The 27,085-nt window shown below is 31.5% G+C and overlaps 1 protein-coding gene across 3 annotated transcripts in view; it reads left to right on the top strand.

Annotated features, from left to right (window-relative positions):
* CASD1 (CAS1 domain containing 1) overlaps positions 1 to 26,862 on the top strand; it is a 42,048-nt gene extending 15,186 nt beyond the window's left edge. Inside the window, exons 4-18 of one of the 3 annotated variants that reach the window (XM_069461568.1) lie at positions 303 to 347; positions 1,642 to 1,704; positions 4,990 to 5,034; positions 5,471 to 5,594; positions 6,808 to 7,022; positions 8,701 to 9,123; positions 10,164 to 10,253; positions 15,451 to 15,570; positions 16,530 to 16,686; positions 18,070 to 18,149; positions 20,437 to 20,538; positions 22,250 to 22,390; positions 22,898 to 22,975; positions 24,349 to 24,441; positions 25,345 to 26,862. In XM_069461568.1, the coding sequence (XP_069317669.1) occupies positions 303 to 347; positions 1,642 to 1,704; positions 4,990 to 5,034; positions 5,471 to 5,594; positions 6,808 to 7,022; positions 8,701 to 9,123; positions 10,164 to 10,253; positions 15,451 to 15,570; positions 16,530 to 16,686; positions 18,070 to 18,149; positions 20,437 to 20,538; positions 22,250 to 22,390; positions 22,898 to 22,975; positions 24,349 to 24,441; positions 25,345 to 25,611 (2,043 nt within the window). In that variant the 3' untranslated portion in view covers positions 25,612 to 26,862. Of the gene's footprint in view, positions 1 to 302; positions 348 to 1,641; positions 1,705 to 4,973; positions 5,035 to 5,470; positions 5,595 to 6,807; positions 7,023 to 8,700; positions 9,124 to 10,163; positions 10,254 to 15,450; positions 15,571 to 16,529; positions 16,687 to 18,069; positions 18,150 to 20,436; positions 20,539 to 22,249; positions 22,391 to 22,897; positions 22,976 to 24,348; positions 24,442 to 25,344 lie in introns of those variants that run through there. The other 2 variants (XM_069461569.1, XM_069461570.1) reach the window with 2 other exon arrangements.
* The last annotated feature ends 223 nt before the right edge of the window (positions 26,863 to 27,085 follow it).

The raw sequence follows: 27,085 nt of genomic DNA, 5'->3' as shown, positions 1-27,085 counted from the left end.
TACTAGGACTAAATTGGAATCCTGAAGGGTTGGCAAAAAGATAATTTATATAGGCATATTCCTGTATCCGCTTGTTTGTAGTTCAAGTTTTAACTACATCTTAGATATGAACAATTTAACTAGTGTCACTTATTTTTTGGTATTCTCTATGTAGGTTTTTTTCGCCTCGTGTTGAGTTTGCATAAATAATTGAGATTTGGTGCATAAAAATAAATCAATAAAAGCAGCTAAGGGGGGAAGTTATTTACATAAATTTAATCTATACATTAGTGTTTCTCTGTTGTCTCCTTTTTTTATGGCAGCATGAAAACATTCCTTTTGAAGACAAGGTTGCATCAGTTAAAGTGGTAAGTTCATGGTAAGCTAGGCATTAGAATGTCAAAACTGTGTGCATTGGTTAATTTGTAAAGAGGCTAATGCTTTGTACATACTAAGTATATTTTAGTGTATTCTTGAGAGTAGTTAAGAATATTAAGATAATGAGATAAAAGTTTGTATGAATTGTGTTCTGTAATAAAATAGAAAACAATCTGATCTCTCAAAATTTTATCCAGGAAAAACAAAATTGTAGCTTATTTTGAATCCAGTGTGTGTTCAGGATGAATGTGAATTTTCTGAATTCCCAATCATAATGGGAATTCAGTGGGGATCAGGACAAAAATATCCTTGACCTAATACAGCCTGCAGGTTTTTTTTTTTTTTATTAAAACTTTTTTATTGGGGTAAAATATACATAAAATTTACCAGCTTCACCATTTTTAAATGTACAGATCAATGGTAAGAAATAACATTTACATTCTTGGGGGATTTTTGCCTTCCTTTTCCCCTCTACCCTTCCCTTTCCAGCCTCTGGTAACCACCAATCTAGTCTACATTTTCATAAGATTCACTTTTTTTAATTTTTTTAGCTCCCACATATGAATGAGAACAGGCCTGCAAATCTTTATAGTTCTCTACATGCAAATACAAATGGGATAAGGGTGGCAGAAAAGAAAAAGTGGGGCATTAGGAATATACAGAGCAAGGAATTTAAAGTAGTTTTTCTCCTTGAAGAAGTGACATTTTAACTGAGGCCTCAAGGAAAAGTAGGAGTTAGCTAGGCTCAGTGGAAGAGTTTATGAGCATTATGTGCAGAAGGAACAGTATATGCAAAGTCCTAGAGAAAAAGGAACACATAGAGCATTCCAGGAACTGACCGAGAACACAGAGGGCACTTAGAGAGCAAGGGTGAAGTGGCAGGAGAAATGGCAGAAGGGACAGGCGGAGGCCAGATCCTGGACCTTCTCAGCAATTTTCAGGACTCTGGATTTTTTTTCTGAGGGCAATTAAAAGTCCCTGAATACTTAAGCAGGGGTGTGGCAAGGTCAGATTTAAGTTTTTAAAAGATTACTCTGGCTAAAATGTGGAGAGTACATTAGAGAAAGGCAAAAAGTAAATATAAGAACTGCTGTGAGACTCTTGCCAAACTGAGATAAGAGATGACGAGTCTTAAGGTGGTGTGTTACTTTTAAGTGCTCTGTAAGCAAATGTTAATGCTTATTTTGAATGGTAGAAATAAGAGTTTCTTTCAATGCCATGTGTGGAAACTTGGGGAAAAAAGTTTCTTTTACTTTTTCTTTTCTTCTAACATTTCTCTTTTAGGATTTTCTGTGGCATCCAGAAGTTAATGGTTCAATGAAACAGTGTATCAAAGTGTGGACTGAGGTGGGTATTTGACAATATAGGCTTTTTTTTTTTTTTTTTTTAAGCAACCAAATTGTAAAAGCCCACATACATTGTTTTTTCTCCCCTTTGCTGACCTGTCCTGCTCTCCTATACTTCATACTTACCTTGTTGATAGCAACTAAGCTGTGCTGGACTGATTCTAGCACTTAACTGAGAAGAGAAAGTATTGATCCAGTGTTTGCCCTGCTACCACCATTTTAACTCTAAGAGAAATTATGTTTACCCCAGACTTGCAAGTCTTAAAACTTTTTATTAGTGCTATAGCTTAGCTAATTCAAACCCAAGTAATCTTCCCAGCACAACAGACCTTCTCTTGAGCATTTTTCCACTTTGTCCTTCAAACTCATGCCCAGGTACTTTAGGAAACTTTTGTTTTTGTAGCCGTTATTCTCTTTTATTATTACATTTATGACCCAGAAGACAAGATGACTACATTTTAGCTCATGTAGTCATGTTTGGAGATAAATTAGATATAAAGGCAAACATGCTGTTGACCTCAGAAAACCCCAAAGCTCTCACAAATCCACTTTACAATCTCTACAGTAGTCTCTGTATAGCTCTTCGTCAGTCCTTTAATTAAACCTGTATTCTTTTCCAAAGGCATTTACATTTGGGGTGGATAAAACAGTATTCGATTTTGTTGACCTTGTTTTGCTTAATTACCTGTTCTGCAAGAGTTTCAAATTTTTTATTTTTTTGTTTCTCTTCACAGTAAATGTTTAGTGTCGCAGCCATATCATACAACAAATAGGCTTTTGTAGGATCCCGTGGAACCTAGCCACCACTTCTAACCTTGTTTCTTTGAGCAAATGTGTTCAAGTTTCTAAAAAACAAACATGTAGACAACTTCTAGAATTCAACTTTCTGGTAAATTGAGGTCTGCACTCACCTACTGTGTTTTGCTTTTATTCTTATGTTTTTAAATATGTAGAAGGACAGAATAATGTTATGTGTATATTTAAAATGATTTAAACATATGTTGTATATTTATTTGTGCTGGACCTAAATGTATATCCATTAAATTAGTAGCAATTCACAGTTAAATAAACATCAATACATTATAATGTGTAAGTACTGCAAGATCACAGAAAATCTTTAAGTTATTTACTAACCTGGAGTAATATTATATATCTAAATTTTCAACTCTAATAATTTGCTAAAGCTAGTTTTGAAGCCTTAGATTCTGTTGTAAAACTCTTTGTAATTGCTGGGAGAAAGAAAAGATACAATTTATTTAGGAAGATGGTCATTTGGTCACGTAAGATTGATTAGTTGATGGTTTTTATTCATTCAAGGAATATGTATGTATATATTTATTTTTTTACTATTTCCATAGTAAGCTGCTAGATCCTGAGAATACAAAGACCTACATCTTTATTATCTATGTACTATTGCTAGCTTCGTGCTGAGTAATAGGAATGTGGCTGGGCATTAACCCTAATCTCAGCCCTCAAGGAATTTTCAGTCTTGTTAATGGTGATTTACTGATGAATAATGATATGGTAATTCAAAGGCTAACACAGAATTGAGCACAAAGAACAATGAAAGCACCATGGATAGAAGCACTTAGGATGGGAGATGGTGAGAGTATAGGTGATGTTCTAAGAAAGTTTTACAGAGGAAATAATATTCCCAGAAGAACTATGGTTTAGGAAAAAGATGCACAAATTAACTGGAACAGCTTTATGGAAGCCTATAGGCATGAAAGCAACATTGAATTGAGAGGACTCTAAGTAGATTGTTATTCAGCAGATACTTATAAATCACCTGTGATATTCTAGGTACTAAGCTAGACAATGTTTATACACTGGTTAACATGATATTCCCCTCAAAGAGCTTCTGGATGAGTGGCATATATAGGTGATTAAGGAAACAATGTAACAGGTGCTAAAATAGGGAAAGTGTAGGATACAGCAGGATTACAGATCTTTAAAGGTGAATGTAGAAAAATTTTATAAAATTTTATAATGAATATTTTGTAAATTAAGGTACATTTAGCTACAATTTCTTATTTTCTCTATGTATGGGGACTTTTGAGATACCCTGTGTATTAAAATGAGATAATTTAAGAGAAAGTACTTGGGAAGTTACTAAGTACTATATACATGATATACTATATATATAGTTAACTGTATATATAATTACTAATAATGTAGTATAACTATATATTATAAATAGTATACAGTAGTCCCCCTAATCCATGGAAAATATATTCCAAGACCCCCAGTAGATGTCTGAAACTGAGGATCGTACCAAACTCAATATATACTATTTTTTTTTCCTGTACATACATACATATATTAAAGTTTATGAATTAATCAAAGTAAGGCAATAATCATCATAATAAAATAGACCAATTAACAGTATGCCAGCGTCACTACTCTTGTGCTTTGGGGCCATTACTAAGTAAAATAAGCATTATCTGAATACAAGAACTGCAATACTGTGATGGTGGATCTGATAACGGAGATGGCTACTAAGTGACAGTTGGGTGGGTAGCATATACAGTGCGGATATTCCGGACAAAGGGAGGATTCACACCCTGGGCAGGACAGAGCAGGATAGTGTGAGATTTTATCATGCCACTCAAAATGACAAGTTAAAACTTACGAATTGTTTATTCCTGGAATTTTTTGTTTTATATTTTCAGACTATAGTTGACCATGGGTAACTGAAACTTCAGAAAGTGAAACCATGCATAAGGAGAGACTATTGTAATTTGCATTTGGTGAAGATTTCTAGGGATTTCTCCTTTTTCTTTTTTCCCACATGTGCTCTTTAGTAATTATCAGTTTATTTTGTTAACTACATGTTGAATTTAGCTTTCCCAAAAGATTATATTTCTTTAGGGCACTGACCTTGTATTTTATTTAACATTTATACTGTGTACCCTGTAGGCTTCCATGAATACCTTTTAATTGACTGACATAATACACTAGAGCTTTACTCTAAGTAATTTACTCAGAGTTCAGAATAATATTAGGTCATGTTACACTTCAGTAGTGTTTTTTTTTTTTTTTTTTTGAGAACACCAAAGAATTAACCATACAAGCGTCATGCTATCCTGTATAACTGTGTATCCGTATAAGATTTTAGGCATTGGATGTCTGTCTTGTTATAAAAACAACAGGAATAATAATAAGAAAGAATTCTAGAAACTTAAAGTGCATTTAGAGGGAAGAACTTAAATTTTAAGGAAAAAAATTAAATGTTACTTGCCCTGAACTGGATATAACACTGTAACAGAGATTTTTCTTCGTTTAGGATTCCATTGCAAAACCCCATGTGATTGTAGCAGGAGCTGCCACAGTAAGTTATTATCTGTATTTTTACATCATGATTTTTGTTTCACACTTAAGGACATGCTAAGAAAAATTTAAATTATGTCAAATAGAATTCTTGATTGTACTTATCTTTTAATTGCTATTTCTATTATAATCAGACTGACGAATTTTAATAAAAAGACCTGATTGAACTTAGGAAATTTGGTATTACATATCAGTATTATTTTGTAACTAAAATATATTCTCCTTGACTGTTATACATTGAAAGTCTAATTGTATGACAGCTTTTTTCTAACCGCCTTTATACATTTCATGAAATAATTTGACCAAATTTTATTCTAATGTTGAATAAAAATAGGAATTATCTTAAAATATTAACCCTCCTTACAATAAGTAAATTATGTACTTTAATTTTGCTGTGATAAATACTGAATTAATGTTTAATTTTTACTACTTCTTAGTGGTCCATCAAGATTCACAATGGTAGCAATGAAGCGCTTTCTCAATATAAAATGAACATTACCTCCATAGCACCACTTTTAGAAAAATTGGCAAAGACTAGTGATGTTTATTGGGTCTTACAAGGTAAGGAATGAGTAATGAAAAAATGTCATACTGTATATATTTTGAGGTATAGGTTTTTATTATCTCCTGTTTTAAGACACAAAATTATTGCTTTATGAGAATAAATTTTGAAATAAGGTTTGCAAGATTAGAATAAACTTGAGTTATTTGCTTTCCTTTTTTAAGCGTAAGGAACAGACTAATAAATATAAAAGTAAAAAATAAATAAAAAATATCCTCCAAGGAACCTCAATAGGCAGACTGGTTGTAGAATATAACAAAGAGATAAGCCCTAAAGGCAAATGAGATGTTTACCTCTGATTTTTTGTTTTTTACAAAGTATATTTATTGTGATTGGCAAATACAGAGAAAAAATATTAATAACCCTGTTTCATAATATTAGAATCATTGGAAGTAAATATACTTTTGAATTGACAGAATATATTTAAATTCACACCATCTAGTTTATACTTGGTAATGAAATTCTTTAAGAGAAAGTAGTTGTTAGGTTAACTCGTTTCAGGAGTTTATTGAATATCCATTATTTAATGCCTAGCACAATATGAAATGCCCTGGGTATTTTAGCAATTCAAGTTGTTTGTCAGAAACTCTTATGATTATTTCCAAACTGAATGTCGAAATGAAAAGAATAAGAGAGGGTGGTGATAATCTGTTCTATAATTCTTGTTTTATTCACAAACTCATTGTTATCCTTTCTCTTACTGAGAAAAAATTAAATTTAAATTATTTGTTGTTAAGTGATAAGAGAATAGGCAGACCTTGATCCTAAATAATATTGACTCCTCACTGTATGAACAAACTTTACAGAATTAGTGACAGGAGAAAAAAAAAAAAAAAGAGTTGCTATTCTTAATTAGGCAATCTTCCATAATCCAGTTTTGATGTCTTATTACCCAGTATAAGCCAGCATCCAAAATTTTTAAACTCTTAAGAGATGCTAGAACATAAAAGTGTTTCCCCAAAGCTGTGTACATAGAGAAGGGACAAAAATTCTTTAAATTTGAGGGAGATACTGATTGACTCCAAAACTAAATATAAGATAGGAAATCTATTTATCTTGGCCAGTTTTATGTACAAATGAATTATTAGGTGCCTGGTATCATCTGCACTTTAAGAACAAAATATGATATGTGGATCGACTAAGTTGCATGTTCACAATTTTTACCAGTAGGGATTTTTAAAATGTGTTTTTAAAAACGTGTTTCACATGTAGATCCTGTTTATGAAGATCTGTTAAGTGAAAATAGGAAGATGATCACTAATGAGAAGATAGATGCCTACAATGAAGCCGCAGTCAGTATTTTGAATAGTAGCACCAAAAATTCTAAATCAAATGTTAAGATGTTCAGTGTTTCCAAATTAATTGCTCAAGAAACTATCATGGAATCTTTGGATGGCTTACATCTTCCTGAATCAAGCAGAGAAACTGTAAGAATTCTTATATTTGTCAGTAGATGGGGACTATAGTATGAATTAGTTATAGCTGTAAGTCATTATAACATGGTTATACGTAATTTACTTAATTGCAATTATAATTACTTACAGTTATTCCATCTAAAGGTACATCTAGAAATAATTTTGCTTTCTCATCTAGCTGAACATATAAGTAGGAGTTTTAGTATACTCTAGGGAGAAAGAAGTTATGGAAGGTATGAAATGAAACTTCATTCATTGAGTGCTAATCACCGTTAATATATCTCGTCTCATGGGACATCTACCAGCAATCTACCTTGTGTTTTATGCTCTCAGCACGCTCATGTTTGAAAACCACTGCTTTATGTTGTCCTTACCTTAAACTTTAAGCTTACAAGATTAAGCTTCAATGAAGAGTACATTTTTTAATATATAAAATAATTTTTATTACTTCCTAGAGCTCTTATGCCCTAAACATTATTCAGGGTACAGAGTAGGTGATGAACAAATTCAGGCTGACTGATGGAAAGGGATTTAGGTTAAGTATGAAAGAGAACTGTGCAACTATAAATTTTCACACATAGTAGAACAGATTATTTAGAGTTTTTTTTTTTTTTTTTTAATCTTACAAAGCAGTGGTTCTTAACCTTTTTTTAGGGTCACATAAAGCCTTTGACTATCTGATAAAAAACAATGGTCCTGTTCCTCTCCTGCAGAAAATGTGTGTGTTTGTATATGCACATAGTTCTCCATATACTTTAAGAGGCTTTGTGGAACCCTCCCCCCCCCCGCCCCCGCCCCAGAGGTGATTAAGAACCTTGCAATGGAATTTGTAGGCTAGTTTATGCAAGAGTGCCAGTATAGAACCTCCTGAAGTCTCAGGGCTAAAAGAATGAGATTTCCTAAACATTTGAGTACTTTGAATACTTAGTCTTAAATAATGTAATCATCTAGAGTTCTACAAATGCCTAAACTATAAAGTTTTTATGAAACTAGAGTTTGACTAAAACTTTAACTAGACAGAATCTTGACAGCTCTCCTAGAATAATTTTATTATAATCAAACCATGTTTAAGCTTCTCTATTTTATTTAACATTAGAAATCTTAAAACTATAAAATCCTAAATGGTCTATAAACTATAGACCAAATGAAAGGTGTATTATAAATATTGTTAGCTAAGAATTAATAATTTTTCAGTGTGTTTATGTTACATTCTTTTTTCACATCTAAAGAGTAGACTCTCTCTTAAGTATCCTGATATCCTCTGTTTTGAAAGTTTGCTAGTTAAAATTCTTTGGTCCTTGACATCTGTCAGTATTTTTTTAACTGAAGGTCATGACCCATTAGCAGCCATGAAATCAGTATTTAAAAAAAAAAGAATAGACTAGAACAATGTCAGAGTGCATTCCAAGTAGTAAGGATGGATATTGTTTCTTGTAAATGTGTCCTGGCTCACATTGTAAAATGAATTTTTTATTATGGATCATAATCCCAGAAGTTTGAAACACCCTGAACTAGCTGTTGAAAGATTGAAGGAATATCATTATTTGCATGAGTGTTTGGGAAATGGTAGCAAAAAGTACAAAAGCATTTTGGTTTCAGTGCTGAAAACTCAACAGTATTCACAGGAGAAAGTCTAATGTGAAATATATCACTGACAAGATAATAACCAAATAACTTGATTTGTTCACAGAGTGCAATGATTCTTATGAACGTGTATTGCAATAAGATTTTGAAGCCTGTAGATGGTTCCTGTTGTCAACCTCGGCCTCCTCTTACTCTCATACAGAAGCTAGCTGCTTGCTTTTTCACTTTATCTATTATTGGATATTTAATTTTTTATATAATTCATCGTAATGCTCATCGGAAGAATAAGCCATGTACTGATTTGGAAAGTGGAGAGGAAAAGAAAAATATTATTAATACCCCTGTGTCTCCATTAGAGACACTTTTGCAGTCTTTCTGCAAACTTGGCCTGATTATGGCTTATTTCTATATGTGTGACCGTGCAAATCTGTTTATGAAGGAAAACAAGTTTTATACACATTCATCTTTCTTTATTCCAATTATCTACATCTTGGTTTTGGGAGTATTTTACAATGAAAATACTAAAGAGGTAAGAGTCATTTTCTTTGTAGCTCATATTACCTTTCTTATCTCATTATAAATTTTAGATTAAAAAAAATCATTTATCCTGCCAGAATGTACAAACATGTATATAGACAAGGATGAAGGAATACTGTAATTATACTTCACTTAGTGGGTTCCTAATTGTAGTTTTTTCAGAACAGTTTGGAAGAAGTTCAGAGTCACATGAAGATTGTTGAAAAATTGAAAAATATGATTGTGAAAAAGATACTATGACTTAGTGTTATTTTGTCTGCTTAGGGATGGAGAAAGTGGAAGCTCCTGATTTTACAGTGGTCTTTGGTCACGAGACACTATTATTTTTTTATAAAGTAAAAACATACCATTATATTAACAAATGCCTGTATGTACAAACATATATGTATATGTCAGTCAGACATGTATACACACAAATTAGAACTTACACAATGATGTGGCCACTACTCACAGCATTCTGAATTTCCTATTTTAGAATTGCTGTCATTGCTCAGAATATTTGTGTAACATCTTTACAAGGCATGATTTATTTGAATTAATAAGTTCTGTTTTTAAAAATACCTCTCCTATGAGGATTATTAATCAGTTCTTCATCTCTAGTAAGAATTACTAGGGAAAATAAACTATAATAGCGGAGCTTTTTCTGACAAAGTCTGAGAGAACTGTAAGATCTTTTTTTAACCCTGAAATTCTAAAGAAAATTATAGAACACCATTTTTAGATTTATAAATATTTACATCTTTTATAGTTTAAATATCATTTTAATATAAAACCAAAAGATCAACTTAAATATTCAAAATCTCCTTTAGTTTATATTTGTTTTTCAAATTCATATTATAATTAAAATAGTTTTATGATATTTTATAGCAAGAAATAAAATGATAACTTTTAACTGCCCCCCCACCACCATCAAGGGTCTTTTGACAGAAGGCATTAGCTTTATATCTTGTAAGAAAACTTTTAACATACTTAAGTATACTTTCTAAATAATTTATGATGAATTTTAAAGCAAATTTTGGTTCCTTTACACAGACTAAAGTATTAAATAGAGAACAAACAGATGAATGGAAAGGTTGGATGCAACTTGTGATTTTGATTTATCACATCTCTGGAGCAAGTACAGTAAGTATTTTAAGTTCAGAAATTATAGGACATAATGTCATTTTAATGTTTCTTTAAGGGCACTGGCTTTTTTGTGTTTTATTTTCTACCAGTTAGAGACACTGCTTCTTTTCCATTTGATATCCTGCCTTCCCATTCTTCTCCTAACTCCTTGAGAAGTATAATTTTAAAAGCAAAAATAATTTTTAAAAGATAAGGCAATAGTTGATTTGTATTTACTTGGCCTTAATTTTAATGTAACAGAAATATCTTATATCGAAGGGTATTATTTCATGTCATCTTGTTGAACAGCTAATTTAAAGTTATCAAGAAACTTTATAGATGATAATTGCAAAGAATTTAAAATAAGTAAGTTACTATCAAAAGAAATCAAATTAGATCATTATATTTTATATTCTATTCTTCACTGCATTTTAGAAGTTTGAGCAACTATTTTTACATTTTTGAAGTTTAAAAAACTTAGAATTCTCTTCCCTCAGTGTTCAGAGAATCCAGATACAGACAACCATTGTAGACCATGTAGGGTATACCATACTTCCTAAGTACTATTGTATCCTCCATGCTAGGGAGGAGTCTTCCTTTGGTCACCCAGTGTCTTCTGTACCTGGACAAAATAGTTTTTTCCTTCTCCCTAGGTGTCTTAAGAGACAGGATTTTCGTGATCTGTGGCCACCTTGGATATAGCAGGGTTAGAAAATATGTATTCATTTTGAGTTGTAGCATTCCAGCTACATTACTGTTAAAACAAGCTTTTGCAGGTGAACCTAACAACTAACTACTTTTCCCACGTTTTTATAGTGAAGATGCAAACTGACTTCTATACAATATGTTAAAAATTTAAGAAATTCATTCATAATTTGGGAACTACTGAACTGGTTTTTATTGCTTTATTTGCTTACATAAAGCACACATCTGTAAACAGTAGTTGAATCAATGATAATTTTAGATAAGAGGGGAGTGTTGCCCAGAAAGGAGTATTTTGAAAATTCCATAACGGCAATTAAGGAGGTAAATAATATTACTACTAGGGTTTTTCAGGTATCTCTAACAATTTGAAAACAATGTTATTCTTCATTGTCTCTTTATTATTTTCAAAAATTGTTGGTGATTTTGTGGATTGTTTGAAGGGCAAAAGGCAGAGGAATGAAGTATAATTTTTTACTGCAATTATATGGCTATGATATGTACATTTGTGGCAACAGTGAAATTCCTATGACACTGCAGCTGAAGGGGAACTAGTGAATTTGAGTAGCTATGAAAGAACCACAACAGTAAAAGAGACCTGAGGCAAGGAGGGATGGAGATAGTATGACAGTTTATAAACCCAGCTCAGAATTTGTAGGATAAATCCATGGTTATCTAAGAAGTAAGTAGAGGTGAATATTGAATCCTAGAAATATCTCTGACATATGAATAAAAACTGGGTTAATTTTGGGGGAAGGAGGAGTTTGCTTTAAGAAAATGCCACTTAGAGACATAATTAATTGGTGATATATTAAAGGGTGATGCTACTATAAAAATAATTACACAGAAAGAATTAATGGCAGATTAAGTTCCTCAATTCAGTGATTCCAGAAAGTATTTAGATCATAAAAAGATGAAAGCAATTTGGCATTCTACTATAATCATTTACCAACCTAACATTCTAATACATCTTCTTAGACTACATCCCAATACATTCTAAATTACAGTTTTTTAAGGAAAAAAAAAAACTATTCTAGAAGGATATACTTTTCATTAACAGATGAATGTAATGATTAATTCACATATCCCTATTTTTTTATATAGGATTTTGTGGTTAAAAATTACCTATATCTACATTGGCAAAGCATTATTAGCATAGGTGATAACATATTTTGGGATTTGATTCTTGTATATTTGAGAGATTACCCTCATTAAAAACTTTTACTGCCACAATTATTTTAATTACCTAAACTTAATGTTTTTTATTTTGAGTAAAATATGTCAAGCTTCAGTTGTGCCATGTTCTTACACTAAAAGAAAAAACCATGTAAAAAATTCTAGAGAATTATTAAAATAATCCAGATGGTCTGGCAGACTGTCATCGTTAGTATAAACATTCTTTTAAAATATAATTGATGTCAAATATGGATAAAATGCTGTGAATTTAATATGAAGAGAGCAGCAAGTTTGGTATATATAGTAGATGATTTTGTGTTCCATTGTTGTTTTTTTTTTCTTTGAGAGTGTGTAAGTAACTTTCACGAAGAGACTTGAGTAAAAGGTCATGATAGAAAATTTGGAGGATGAGCAAAAGAATAGAACCAGAAGTCAGATGCTGGAATTCCAAATATATTTTTAATACTGTAATACTAAAAGCAAAACTTGACTCGTACAAGACAAAAAGAAAAACAGTTTGGGTTAAAGGAGATGAAAAAGGGATGACAGCTACATGCAGTGTGTGATCCTTGATTCAAGGCTTCTAGATAAAAAAATTTATTTTAAAACCATAAAGGATATTACTAGGATAATTGAAGAAATTTGAATATGGATTATATATGAAATACTATTATATTCATATCCAGTTTCTTACATATGATAATGTGGTCATAAAGAAACTATCCTTTCTTCTTAAGAGGTATTTGGAGGAATATTTAGGAGCACCGCCACATGGTCTGCACCATACTTTTGCATGGTTCAGCATGGCATCTAGGTGTCCATTGTACTATTCTTACAACTTTTCTCTTGTTTTAAAATATCTTAAAATAAAAGGTTGAGAGAAAGATTACATGAAATTTATAATAGGCCAATATTGGCAGGAACTTGGAAAATTGTTGTGGTGGTGCTTAGTTTTCTTTAAATGAATTGTATTTACTGTTTAAATATAATAACTAAGGCCAACTTTGCAGTCTCAGCCCCAGTCTTGCAGGGATTTGAGAGCATGTTTTATGGAGAGTGATTAAAGTAATTGGGAATGGTTAATCTAAGCTTGACATCTGTTTTTAAATACTTGTAGAGCTATCAGATGTAAGAATGATTTAGAGTGGACGTGTGACCCTAACGCTAGACTCTCCACTATGGTAGCTACTGGCTACATGTGGCTATTGAGCACTTTGTAGCTAGTCAGAATTGAGAGGTGCTGTAATTGTGAAATATATACCAGATTAAATATGATTATGATAAATTCATACTAAGTTCAAAAATTTTGTAGGAAGAAAATATCTTATGTGTAGAAATAATATTTTGGATACATTGAGTTAAATAAAATATATTTATTAAAATTAGCTTCTCTTGTTTCTTTTACCTTTTTAAATGTTCTGGTAGCCACATTAAAAAATTACTTATGGCTCACATTTTATTTCTAGGTGGTAGCTTTTACATATAGATTTCAAATTTTCATGAAAAGGAACTTTGTAGCAGTTAATGACCACCTAAAAATGGAATGGATTGCCTTGGGAGGCTGTATGTTTTCTGCTATTAAAAGATACTTAGATCTGTGAAGGGGATATTTTAGAGTTCATTCAAGAATGAGATAAGGGCATAGGTTTGGATTAGATAAATTTTGAAGTTACTTCAGTATGACATACCCTACCTTCATCCTTGTGATTCTAATGTGTTACACCTTCATTGAAAATTTCTGATCTAATAATGAGAGAAGACATTGAAAAGTGACTAATAATGAAGGACAATAAATAAAATTCTATGATATAAGGATTATTGGTGCTGTAAGAACTCTGGAAGGAGAAATGACATTCATCTGATAATCAAATGAGATTACAATTTTGAACCAGTTTCTAAAGAAGAATAGGATTTGAATAAGCAAAATGTGGTTGGGGGAAACATTCCAGGGCAGAATAAACAGGTAAACAAAAGTGAGTTGACAAGGAAGCACAAGAAGGACCAGTTTAGGAGACAGAGAATCTGTCAGTCTATTATTTTGCTTAGAGTGGAGGTTACATAGAAGAATTTACAATCTATTATAAATTCAGGGCTTTTTTTTTTTCCAGAAAAAAATATTATCCCCCCAAAAGAAACAGATGCATTCAAAGGTGTATACAAAATATGTATACATTCAAGGCCTTGTGAAATATATTTAATGTGTCCACTTAATTTATTTTGTCCAGAAAGTATCACTTGAGATAGACACATTAATCTAAAATGGTCATAAGCAGTATTAATGCTGGATAATTGCAGAAGTGATCAGATGGGTCTGTAAACTAGAAGCCAAGGAAATTTTACATAGATCTAGCAGTTATTCTAGAAAGAATGGCCTTATAATTGCAAGGATCAGATATCACTGAACAAAACTTTTAAAGATTATTTTAAAAAACAGAGCACTGGTTATATTGTGGAGATTAAGAATACACATCAAACAGACCAGTGGGTGGTGAACAGGCAGAATGACAGTGTTCCAAAGTTATGAGAATTAGTAGTTATAAATAGTAGTTATAAATGAGATAACATTTCCAGCGACTCCTATCATATGTAGATTCAAACTGTGTTGTATTTCATTCAGTTTAGACAGAAGTGAAAATGTAATGCTCCGAGACAACATGACAAATGATTACGGGGATTAGTCATGATGAAGACAGCGATATAGGAGTGTAAAACAAAATTATTTCATAAAAATAAGAACGGGAGGGAGATAATATTCCTAAATTATGTTTGCATGTTTTTTGAAAATATGTATTTTTACTAAATAAATATTATCAGTAGTCATTTGATTCTTTTATTTACAGTTCTAGAGTCTATATATTTAAGGGTTCCCAAAATGTGGGATTTTTGTTCATTTTGTTTTTTATCTTCTCATCGGGAAAATATAAAATCCAGAGTAATCTTATATTTAGGATATATAATGATTACTAATTATAGCTGTCATACGTTGAATTCTAACTGGGTACAAGTTAAGATACAAAGTGCTTCACATTTACCTCATTCATTCCTCGTAAGACTCCTTTAAAGAAGGAGGTGATAGTCTCATTTTGCTGATTGGAAAACTTAAAGTCACATAGCTAGGAAATGGCAGAACCAGAATTTAAACCTAGGTCTATCTAATTCCAAAGTCTACATTTTTGTAATCCCTGCTATAATGCCTAACTTTTGAGAATAAATCTTTTCATTGAACTAATGCCAAATGATGACAGTGATTTATTATGTTTGTTAAATGTACTTGTTACAATAATTCAAGGTGTAGTTGATGCCAACATATCTTTTACCTATTTATTTTTCTCAACAGTTTTTGCCTGTGTACATGCACATTCGAGTTCTGGTTGCTGCCTATCTATTTCAGACAGGGTATGGGCATTTCTCATACTTTTGGATCAAAGGAGACTTTGGAATCCATAGAGTATGTCAGGTAGGAATGTATTCAGTTATTTTCATTTTCTTTCAACTTAACATGATTTTGTACCTAACTGTTGAGAAAATATAAATGGTCATTATAGGACCATGAATAATTTGAAAATAGCACTTTAAAATTGTATTATTTCTGTGTTACGTATTTATTAATTTGATATAAATTATTAGTGATGGGAGGAAAATATAATTTAAATGACTATATAATAAAAGTGCTGATATACACGGTACAAGTTGCTGATTCACTTTAGTTTTGTAGAAGTGTACATAGTAACCTGGAATTATTATAATATGGTATGTTTTCTCTCTCAGAGGAGTAGCATTTATTAAATTTCTACCTTGTGCTAGTTTCTAAACATTATTTTATGTAGTCCCCCACATTACATGCCTGAGTTGTTATCTTTATGTTTACAGATGAGGAAACTGAGGCTCAGAGAGGTTAATTAATTTGCCCAAGGTCACATGGTAAATGGTATAGCACTAATATAAATCGGCCCAAATTCTGTGTTCTTTGAATGACATCAAGACTGATACCTGAAATGACTGTTACAGAGGTCCCAAAGACACTTCAATTGGAGTAATATTATTTTGTATCTATGACAACTCTCAATTTAATCCCAAATGGGGTAAATCAACATCAAACAAGATGAAACGGACACCCTTTTCCTGAGATAATCTAATCTCTGCTTATAAACACATGGAAGGAGGTTTACAATTTTTTCCCCTGCATGTAACAAGATGGCAATTGTAGCAAGAGGACAGCTCAGGCTGGTGCATAAATATGTTATATTAAACTCTTTACAGTGATTGTAGAACAAATGTAAATTTAGCTATTAGTAAAATATACTTTCATAGCCATTTTTGAGTCTTAAACATTTATACTCTGCCAGAGAAAATGTCTTTGCTTTTCATGTATACCTGGAATTGTAATGAAAACCATTTTCTTCTCCTTTTTAATAGGTCTTATTTCGTCTCAATTTCCTGGTAGTGGTGTTATGTATAGTAATGGATCGGCCTTATCAATTCTATTACTTTGTCCCCTTGGTCACAGTATGGTTCATGATCATATATGTTACATTAGCACTATGGCCACAAATAATCCAAAAAAAAGCAAATGGTAAATATACTCTTACTAATGTAAATAATACATTCTTTCAATGTACTAAATTTCTTTATAGTTGCTAAAGGCTATTATTAAGAGATGTAGACAGTTTAAATTTATGTACAGTTTTGACATTTTGAAATTTTGTTCTTAAACTGTTTCTAAAACATTACAGCTAAATAGTTCAGGTAATGTAACAGTGAAGAATAATAGTTTACATTTAAATTATATGTGTTATCCCTTTTCTAAATTTAAATTTTTTGAAACCATTTTACATATTAACTAATGCTACAGTTTTCAAACTGTTTTGTACAAAACCAAAGTGGTGGAGGTAGCTAGAAAAGAGACAGAGAAGCCAAATAAGGCTCCAGGCCCTGACATCCTTCTTCAATCTTGGCAGCTCTGCTTTTATTGGATTTCTTATATATTTTGAGATTTTGAGTAAACATTCATTTGCAGAAAGGCTTCTTATGTCAAACAAAGTTGAAAAGCACTAATATAATTTATCTTCTAGACAACCATTTAAGCATTTATTATCAATGTGTTTTACATATAAGGAACCTAAGTACCCAAGGGTTGTCATTTTCAAATTTCATATAGCCAGTTACTGATAATATTCAACGTAAGGCCACACTCGTTTATTTTAATTTCTTTCGTCAAGACCATACCGTTAAAATCGCCCTTCTTTTGGAAAAAAAAAATTTTTATTTTTAAAAATGTATTTAACTTGACTCTTTCAACCAAATATTGTATATCAAAAATATTTTTCCATTGGCTTCTATTATAACATCAAATACTTTTCCAGGAAAGACTTGACTTCCGGCCGCTATTAAAGTCCATTAGTTTCTTTGGATAGCCTCTATAGTTTAATTCCTCTATACAAACCCAGCATATTATCAAATAATCAATATGTATAAACTTTGAACACATAATTTAAAATAGGTAAATGTTAAAGTATATCTTATGGTTAAATCCTAGTCCATTAGGGAGTTTAAGATCTCTCCTTGGAACTTTAATGTTTAAGCAGTATTTCCTGAGTTATATTCAACATGATTGTTTTTTAGAATCACATTGAGCATGTTGTTCCAAATTTTGTTGTAACTTTCAATAATGCAGGTAGAATTGCATCCAGGAAGTATTTTAAAAAATACTTATAGTAGATGAACAGCAAGTGTATAAGGTGTCAATTATACCTTGTAGCCTCAGAACCCTCCACCTATTTTTCTTTTTGCCCTACTTGTAATTTATACTACCTACATATATGTTGTGTATCCTTGTAAGCAGTCTTAAATTATTTTAAGAACTATTCAGGGTATAAATATGTTAAGTAACGAGTATTTAAAATGTTTTCTAATATAAATTTATATTACTTAGTAAATTAAATGTTTTCTCTCTTAGGAAATTGTTTCTGGCATTTTGGCTTACTGTTGAAACTAGCCTTTTTGCTGTTATTCATATGTTTTTTGGCATATTCTCAGGTTTGTACAGTCTTTTCAGTTTATATTTTGTAATATTTTAAAGTTCAAGTCTATTAAAGTATGTGAGAAGACTCAGGTGTTTTTTTTTAAGCTTCATTTTTTAATGACTGTAATAAAAGTGTCACTCTGTAGTTGACTACTCAGTGTAGTTCTTTTGAGATATATCTACTTTTGTTACCACTGTTTTTGTTGTAAGAGCAATTTAAAGCTCTTCCTCTGGCAATTGTTCAAGATCCATTTTACTTGACTTTGATCAATCAAACGTTTATTGAATGCCTCTTACAAGACACTACTCTAAGTGGAGATCAAAATTCTCTTGACAGAATATGCAACTTAGTTTGTGCATTATTCATTGCATCAAAGTATTACTTGGTTTTCCTATAACTACATAGAGTTAAATTTTGGCAGTGAGTAAAACCAACTTAGGAGCAAAGGGGTTTGTATATGTGTAGTATGTTTAATTTTATAAAATTTTTGGTCATTTTCCTAGCTCTAACCTTTGATCCCTCTATTCTGGTGGTTAAGATTTTCTCACTAACTTTAGCAGAGTGGCAGTCTGCTACCTTCTGATTAAATCCTTCAGGCAGATGTGTTATTTGGGCAGCATGAAGTTTATAACAACATTTTAATTTGAATGCCTATAGTTGTGACATATTCTGCAGTTTACTTGTGTCTCCAACGCTCTGTCCCTATCTGACTGTGTTAGGTATACATGCCCTATAGGCATATGTAATCCTATAAAGCTGTTTTTGGGCATTTTTGTAGGCATTTATACTTATTTTCATACTTAGGAGCATTTGAAGCATTTCTATTGCTGCCTGACTTTCAAGGTTTTTTTTATAGATCTATAAAATAATAAAGAAACAACAGGCAAATGTATAAAGAAATAGCCAGGTAACAGTAACAACTACTGGACAATTATTCATTAAAATTCCCAAGACTCTGTGAGTACTGCTGAGGGAAAGAAAAGAAAGCTGACCAGAGGTTCAATATAGGGATTAGAAACATTTCCCTAGCTTTGGGTCAGTGTTGACCACTGGACAAGAAAAAAAAAGTTCACACTCCAGTGCAGCGCACCATCTTTCACAAAAGAGGATGCTTGATAGATATTTATTTATTGATCATTTTAAGAAATAAATTTTTAATTAGAAATAAAATTTTAAATGGTAAATACATCTTAGATATGTCATAGATACGTCAATATTTATCTCTAATATACACCTAGTATATAATCTATATTCATATCAGTACATATGATCTGTAAGGACATTAGATTACAACTCCTGTTGAGGATCATCCTTAATCTGAGACGTAGATTTTGATAGAACCTATTTTTAATATATGTACATTTTAAATTCTGTGGTTGAATGGAGACTATTGCATTTTATTATAATAATAAAGTTTTTTCTGACCTAAGAATTCAGCATTACCTAAAATATAATATTTTCCTATTTTGTCTTTGGTTTTTAATAGCCTTTTAAAAAATTGTAATGTTACGTTTTTATGCTGTGGCATTCAGTCTAATGATGGAACTTTCCTTAATAGAGTTTGTCGTCTTTCTTTAGTCTGGAAATTGAGGTTTTTGTTCTCTTCTTTGAAAGACTTCATTAGTGTGCAGGAATGTACCCAAGACTTCTGCCCCTTCGTTCCCAGATTTTCCAGGCTGTCAGATTAATAAGAGGGTACCATTGAATAACTTGAACAGAGTAAAATTGTAAACTTTGTTTCAAAGGCTATAATGGCATTTGGGTATGGTTGATTGAGTAAGGTGACTAATTTAGAAGACTCTTTTAACTCAAATAGTTAATTGTAGATTATTAAGAACATTTGGAAAAAGATAACTATATTTTAACCTTAACAATCATTCTTTAGGATATTGATACCATATTGCCTGAAGTATTTTGTATTTTCTGTTTGATTAGTAAATATTAGCTATTTTGTGTACTAGATTAAAAAACCTTAAATAGAATAATTTTCTAATGACTGGGTTTTCAGTTTTTTTGTTTTTAATTTTGGACTCTTAATAGCCTTTCATGTGAAGTGAAAATAAGTTACAGAGTTTTAAGTCATCTTTGTTAGCCATTGGTAAAATAAGTGTATTTTTCAAATGTATTTCAAATGAAATGATATTTTCAAATGAAATAAATAGAATTTAAAAATTGTGAATGACCCTTACATAGTCTTTTAAAACTTTTAAAACTTTTAAAAAACTAGAATTTATGATAGAATTGCAAAGCAAGTATTGACTTGTATCATCTTAATTTATTTTCTGGATTCCTTTTCTCAGGGTGCATTTGAGAAGATCTTTTCTCTTTGGCCATTGTCCAAGTGTTTTGAACTGAAAGGGAATGTATATGAATGGTGGTTCAGATGGAGGTTAGATCGTTATGTATGTATTTACTTTGTGATATCTTGCCATTTCAAATTATATTGTTAGAAAATGATTTGGAAATTTTTTAATCTATTTTTATTTGGTTTTAGAATAAGGAAACATGTTGATTTAGTAAGTCAAAGCAATCTACCACCACCACCTCCCCTTTTTCTTTACAGCAGTGAAAGGGTATGCATATGTATGTAGGTCAGCTGGGAAAATATTATAAAAATGTCTATAAAGTGGCCTTTGCCTGACTTAATGTAATTTTAACTTGTAGGTGATCTGTCAATCTGTCATATATATACTTCAGCCATTCAAAATAATATTTGTTGAGCCCTAATATTGTGCCCTACATGCTGGTATCCTGGTATATACCTATCATGAGGTATATATTAGAGAAAGAAAGAAGAGATGCCACCAATCTTCTTAGCCTTAAGAATCTAGTTTAAAACTCAAGATTACTATTTATAGTGGGGTACTAAACTATGCAATATGGATTTTGTGGTAGAAGTATGCAAAGAAGAAAGAGCAGTATCTTGGATTATTTTATGAACTTGATCTCGAAAGGATGGTTAGGATTCAATTGGCCAAGAAAATGTAGAACATCTAGCACAGCATTTGGAAAATAATAGGCACTAAACAGATATTAATTATTTCACTTTTTCCTCTTTTCCTTTCATCTTTGACTCTTTTTTTCTCTCAGCAAATGTTTTTAGTGCCTATTCTGTGCCTTTCTTGGTTTCCAATACCTATACACTTTCCAATGTACCACATTACATTTCAAAACCATATATGAATAAAAATCTTTGCTAAAGCCTCCACATCAAATAATTTTAAATTCTCTACTTTCTCAATAATGTCGTCTACCATGGCATGATTGCTTAGTCTGTTTGGACTTCTATAATAGAATACCATAGACTGGGTGGCTTATAAACAATAGAAATTTATTTCTCACACTTCTGGAGACTGGCAAGTCTAAGATCACAGAACCAGCAGATTTGGTGTCTGTTGAGGGCAGGTTCATGGACAGCTTTGTCCTCCCATGGTGGAAGAGGCAAGAGAGCTCTCTGGGGTCTCTTTTATAGGGCACTAATCCCATTCATGAAGGCTCCACCCTCTGGACCTATCACCTATCAAAAGCCTCACCTCCAAAATTTTCACATTGGGGAATTAGATTTCAACATAGGAATTTTGAGTGAACACAAACATTCAGGCTGTTGCAGTGATGGTTCACATTAAGTCTTGGTTTAAAAAAGTAAAGCTCATGTGCTTTCTACTCTGCCATATTTTTTTCACTCTTATGTATTATATACTTCTTTTTAAAAGTGTGACTCGATGGTGTTATTGTTGTTTGTTGTATTTGACTGAAAAGACCAATATAAAATGTGTTTTATCTTTGTTGGGTATATTTACATTTTATCATGTCTGTAGGAGAGTTTCTTACCATTATTTTTAAATTGTCTTTATTACTTGCTGTTGAGACTGCCCAAAATGAACCAGTTTTATCCCATATTGTTCCAAGAAGTGTTTGCCTCTTTCTGGTGGATGATTTCTAATAATCATTGGCTTTATTTCATTACTTGAAGTTTTACTCTTGAAGTTTAAGTCCTTCATAGAAAAACCTTTAAGCTTTTAATCTACTTTCTTTTATACGTATAAAAATCCTAATTCACTAAATATTTTTGCTATTTTTTGATAAGTAACTTTAAATTTTTTTATTTTTCAGGTAGTCTTCCATGGAATGCTGTTTGCTTTCATTTATCTGGCTTTACAGAAACGTCAAGTACTTTCTGAAGGAAAGGGTGAACCTCTTTTTTCAAACAAAATTTCAAATTTTCTATTGTTTATTTCAGTAGTTTCTTTCTTGGTAAGTTTTGAAATGTAATCTTCCAATCTTCCAAAATTCTAAATGACATAAAATTAACTTTAAGTTATGGGATGTAATCAATTATTTTTAATAAATAAATATTTACTTTTTAAATTCTTTTTTCTCTATTTTTCTAATGGGACATAAATAGTAAAGAGAATACATAATAAGCTAATTATGAAGACTAACTGAGAGCTCAATGAAATAGGAATTTTAAAAGTTGTAATGTATTTGGGACAAAATACAATGTAAGGTATTTGATGTGAAGAGCCATCAGAGTGTCATGATCACTATTTCCAGAAAAATACAGACCTACGCACCTCTCTCTCTGTTTTCCTATGTTTGGACACTTGAGGAAACCTGTGGGCACTTTTTACTGATACTTTTTATATACCATAATGAAGTATAAGGTTATAAGTAAAGAAAACTGTAAAAGGAAATTGTGAGAATTATGCCTTTTTCAGACTTAACTGTTTTTGTGAACTGTTCCATACATTTTTGTTTTAGACCTATTCCATCTGGGCTAGCAGTTGTAAAAACAAAGCCGAGTGCAATGAACTCCACCCATCTGTTTCTGTGGTACAGGTAATTATCTTGATTTAGAGAAATGTTTACTTTTAATTTTTGATAAGAACATCATTTTTAGAGGCAGATTTAAGAGCAAACTCTAGAAAATGGAGAGAATTTACTTAATCTTTCTAAGCCCTTCCTTCCTCTGTAGTAATAGGGATGTTAAACTCTCTTTCGAAGAGTTGTTATATTAAATGTATGAAAATGATCTAGCTAGTATTTGTCATTTGATTGGCACTTAGAAAATGTTAATTCTCCTTCTTATATTTGCTTTTTCATCATTTATTTATTCAAATTTCTTTGTTTCTTTAACCATAGTTATTATCTACTATATGTTAAATAACACACTAGATGTAAGAGGTTCAATGTTAAATAAGATAAGGCTCCTGCCCTCAAGAAACTTAGTCTAAAAGAGATACAGATCAATAAACATTCATTCCTTTATTTAACAATTTTTTATTCATTTGACAATATTTGATAATTACTATATGCTAGACATTACACTGGGGGTTACAGTGATAACCAAATCAGATGTAGTTCCTACCCTCATAAGGCCCACGTTCTGAATATAAATAGGTTTTTCAATCCTTTTAAAAGAGAAAGTTTTTGAAAAGTAGCTGTGAAAGTGGAAATCCTTTTTTTCTTTACAAATTCTTACTTTTTTTAATAAGGAGGGAGATTTTAAGGGGAGTTCTTTGCTTGAAAAACTGGTTACTGGATGTGAGACTATGAATTGAAGGTTTAGAAAATACCAGATTGTTCCACCTGGTACAAAAGGACAGGGCAGAGGGGTGAAGGTCAGGAGCCCAAAAGCTGCAGATTCTTTTGGGAAAGAAAAGATCCAGAGAGGAAAATATATTACATGCGAATACAGTCCAAGACATCATGCCAGGCCATGCAGAGAAAACATGAAAATACCTAGAAAGCCATGGCATTTCCCATACTAACATGGTGGTCAGCGGAAGGAGGATTTTGACAAGAGTAAAGAGAGGGGACGGCTCCAACCCAGGCAGGTACTATATAAAAGCAGCAAAATTATATCATAGGATTTTATGAAGTTTTGCTACAGAAATGTGATATCAACTTTTTCCACACAAAAGGCCTCAGGCAAGTTTATTTTTCCCAATGTACATAAAATAAAATTGTTCAGCCATATACTATCTAACATCTGCTTTGGTATGCAGTATACAGACCATATGTTGAGAAATCCAGTTTGGGTACACTCTAGAACAAAAATAACTTTCTAATACTTTACCTATTAAAAAAAAATTCTATATGTGTCAAGTTCAAGAACATGAAGAATAAGGTTACCACTTAAAGGAAAGTTTCATGTAAAATACTTCTCAATAAAGACATTATTAATATTTGCCTTTGTGGATTTTCTTTAGATTTTAGCCTTCATCCTAATAAGGAACATCCCCGGATATGCACGTTCAGTTTACAGTTCATTTTTTGCTTGGTTTGGAAAAATTTCATTAGAGGTTGGTACTTTAATGTTTTTCTTTCTGTTACACAGCCTGGTGTTATATATATGTGCATGTACGTGTGTATGTGTATATATGTGTGGGTGTGTAAATCCGACATGGACCTTCTTTTAAACCAAAGCTGTGTTACTTATGGAATTATGGGGGAAAGGCTCAGAATGTTCAAGAGCAGTCAAGTATTTTAGAATGTTTTAAAAGCCACATTTAAAAATGACTAGACATAGATGACTTTTAAAATATTCTTGATGTTGTTTTAAGCTTTCGAGAACAACCAAGATGCTGAGATCAGGAAAGAAAAAATATTAGACCAGATAAAAATGAAATTAAGCTGAGGGGATTTTGATTTTGGTTCATCTCCATAATTAACTATTATATTACTGGAATTCAGTTTATTCATGCTTACCATAATAAAATTTACTCTTACTATGATTGGAAATCGTGGGGAAAAATTTAAACTCATTACATTTTATGTGAGAGACATAATGTGAAATAATCTACGAAATCAGTTTAAACAGTAGGTTTTGAAATACATTATGAGTAGTCTGAGTTTTATTATTTGAAATAGAATGTTTTAAAATTGTAGAATTCATAATTGTAATTTTAGAGTATAAAGTTTATTAAATTTTTTTTTAAATAGGGAAAATAAGTTTCTCTTTGAGTTCTTGCATAAATGTTCTTTTTTTTTTAAGTCTCATTTATAAGTGAGGTTGTATAGAAGTAGGAGTTCTAGAAAGTAGACTCTGCGGTGGACTTTTCAGGGCCAATAGTGAGAATGAATCAGATGGTTTTAGAAAAGCCTTTTAATGTTATTATGCTATCAAATGTTTAAATTAGGAAAAACTGTGATTTATTTATGCACCCTCTGTATACATCTAACTTTAAATATTTTTTTTCTCCTAGCTATTTATTTGCCAGTACCACATATGGCTGGCAGCAGACACAAGGGGTATCTTGGTACTCATTCCTGGAAACCCTATGCTCAACATCATTGTCAGCACTTTCATATTTGTTTGTGTGGCACATGAAATCTCTCAGATCACTAATGATCTTGCACAGATTATTATTCCTAAAGATAACTCATCTCTCTTAAAAAGATTGGCATGTATAGCTGCATTTTTTTGTGGACTCCTCATCTTATCATCCATTCAAGATAAATCAAGAGATTAGGTTCCTAAAATCCTAAAAAACTTAAAACTCTTCAGGCTTACTTTGTGTCTGCCTGGAGGAGAAAAGCATCTATCTGGAGATATAAATGTATGTGTAAATATAAACATGTATGGCAAGAGAACGGTTCTATGACATCTGTTGAACATGCGTGATTGTATATATTGGAAATGTACATATCCAATGTGAAATACTAAATAAAATTGATGAACTAGAATGCATTGTATAGGCTTGCATGTGAAAAGTCTTTTCTACTGGATCTGTATTTCCATTTATAAATGATTTTAAGTTAACATATGAAGGCAGGGAAATGATTACCTTTCCAGCAAAAAGTATAGATAATTTAATTAGCTTAGTGATACCACTGAGTGTTTTGATATTACTAAATTTGTGGTAATAAAACTGTCTGCACCTATATTCATCATGGAACTTCCTACTTCATTGAAAACTTTCTTACTCAAGAATGATTGCAGTATTGTTTTCTTATCATATGTGCAATGATGTGGAATGATAAACAGTATGCCTTTAATTTATGTGTGTTCATGTTCTGATGTTTTATGTGTTTCCTGAAATGATTTTTCTTCCTAACTGTGGTTTTCAGGTATGCAAGCCTAAATCTTTGTATACTTTGTCTTATAGAGTTGTTCTAAGGCTCCATGACAGGGTTTTGTCATTGTTGATGTTATCGTTACTTCTTTTTATAAAAAGGCCAAATTTTCTTTCCAATCCAAATGTTTCTTCAAGCTATACCAGTGTAATACCAGTTACCCTGTGGATCCATTGAATATGTTTTCCCCCCACTAATTTTTGTATATTATTTCCAATGTTTGGAAAGCTCTTTATAGCCATTTTGGTATTTCCCCCCCCCTCCTATTTTTAAATAATATTTATCAATCTAAACTTGTGCAGTATAGTAAACATTCAAGTTGTTATGATTGAGATGTATTACCATAAGTAGAGTTTTAAGTAAACTGGTGACTTTGGGCAATAAATATTTTTGTTTTGTTTTGTTTTGTTTTGTTTTTACAAGCTAACTGTTAGAGGTACACATTTATTTATCTGTTGTACAGATTTGATTATTTTTAATGTTTGAAAGATTGCACTTGTTTGTTTGCTTTTACTATGTGTGGGGTTAAATATATTTTCTGTTCACAGTATGTGAAAATATGGAGTAATTTAAACAGTAAATAAACGTTCTGTGGATGCCTATTTTTGTATTGGCAAAGTATCAATTAAACTATATGTGTTCTTGTTTTTAAAAAGCTGGATCCATTAATGATTGGTTTAAATTTCTAATTCATTTCCTAAACTTAAATTTGCTTTTTCAAACTCTTAATATGTAGGGATAGATCACTGATAGTTGGATAAGGAATACTGTAGTTATCAGAGCTTCTGAGGATTATCTGCTTTTCATGTAGGAAGTTTAAGCATTATGGTTTATTGGTGGTTTTGCTTGAAGAATTTAAAAATTTAATTA

This window comes from Eulemur rufifrons, chromosome 29 (genome assembly GCF_041146395.1).
Source record: "Eulemur rufifrons isolate Redbay chromosome 29, OSU_ERuf_1, whole genome shotgun sequence".
Lineage (NCBI taxonomy): Eukaryota > Metazoa > Chordata > Mammalia > Primates > Lemuridae > Eulemur > Eulemur rufifrons.
The sequence above is the reverse complement of the archived record's forward strand: the minus strand, read 5'-3'. Positions and strand labels throughout refer to the sequence as shown.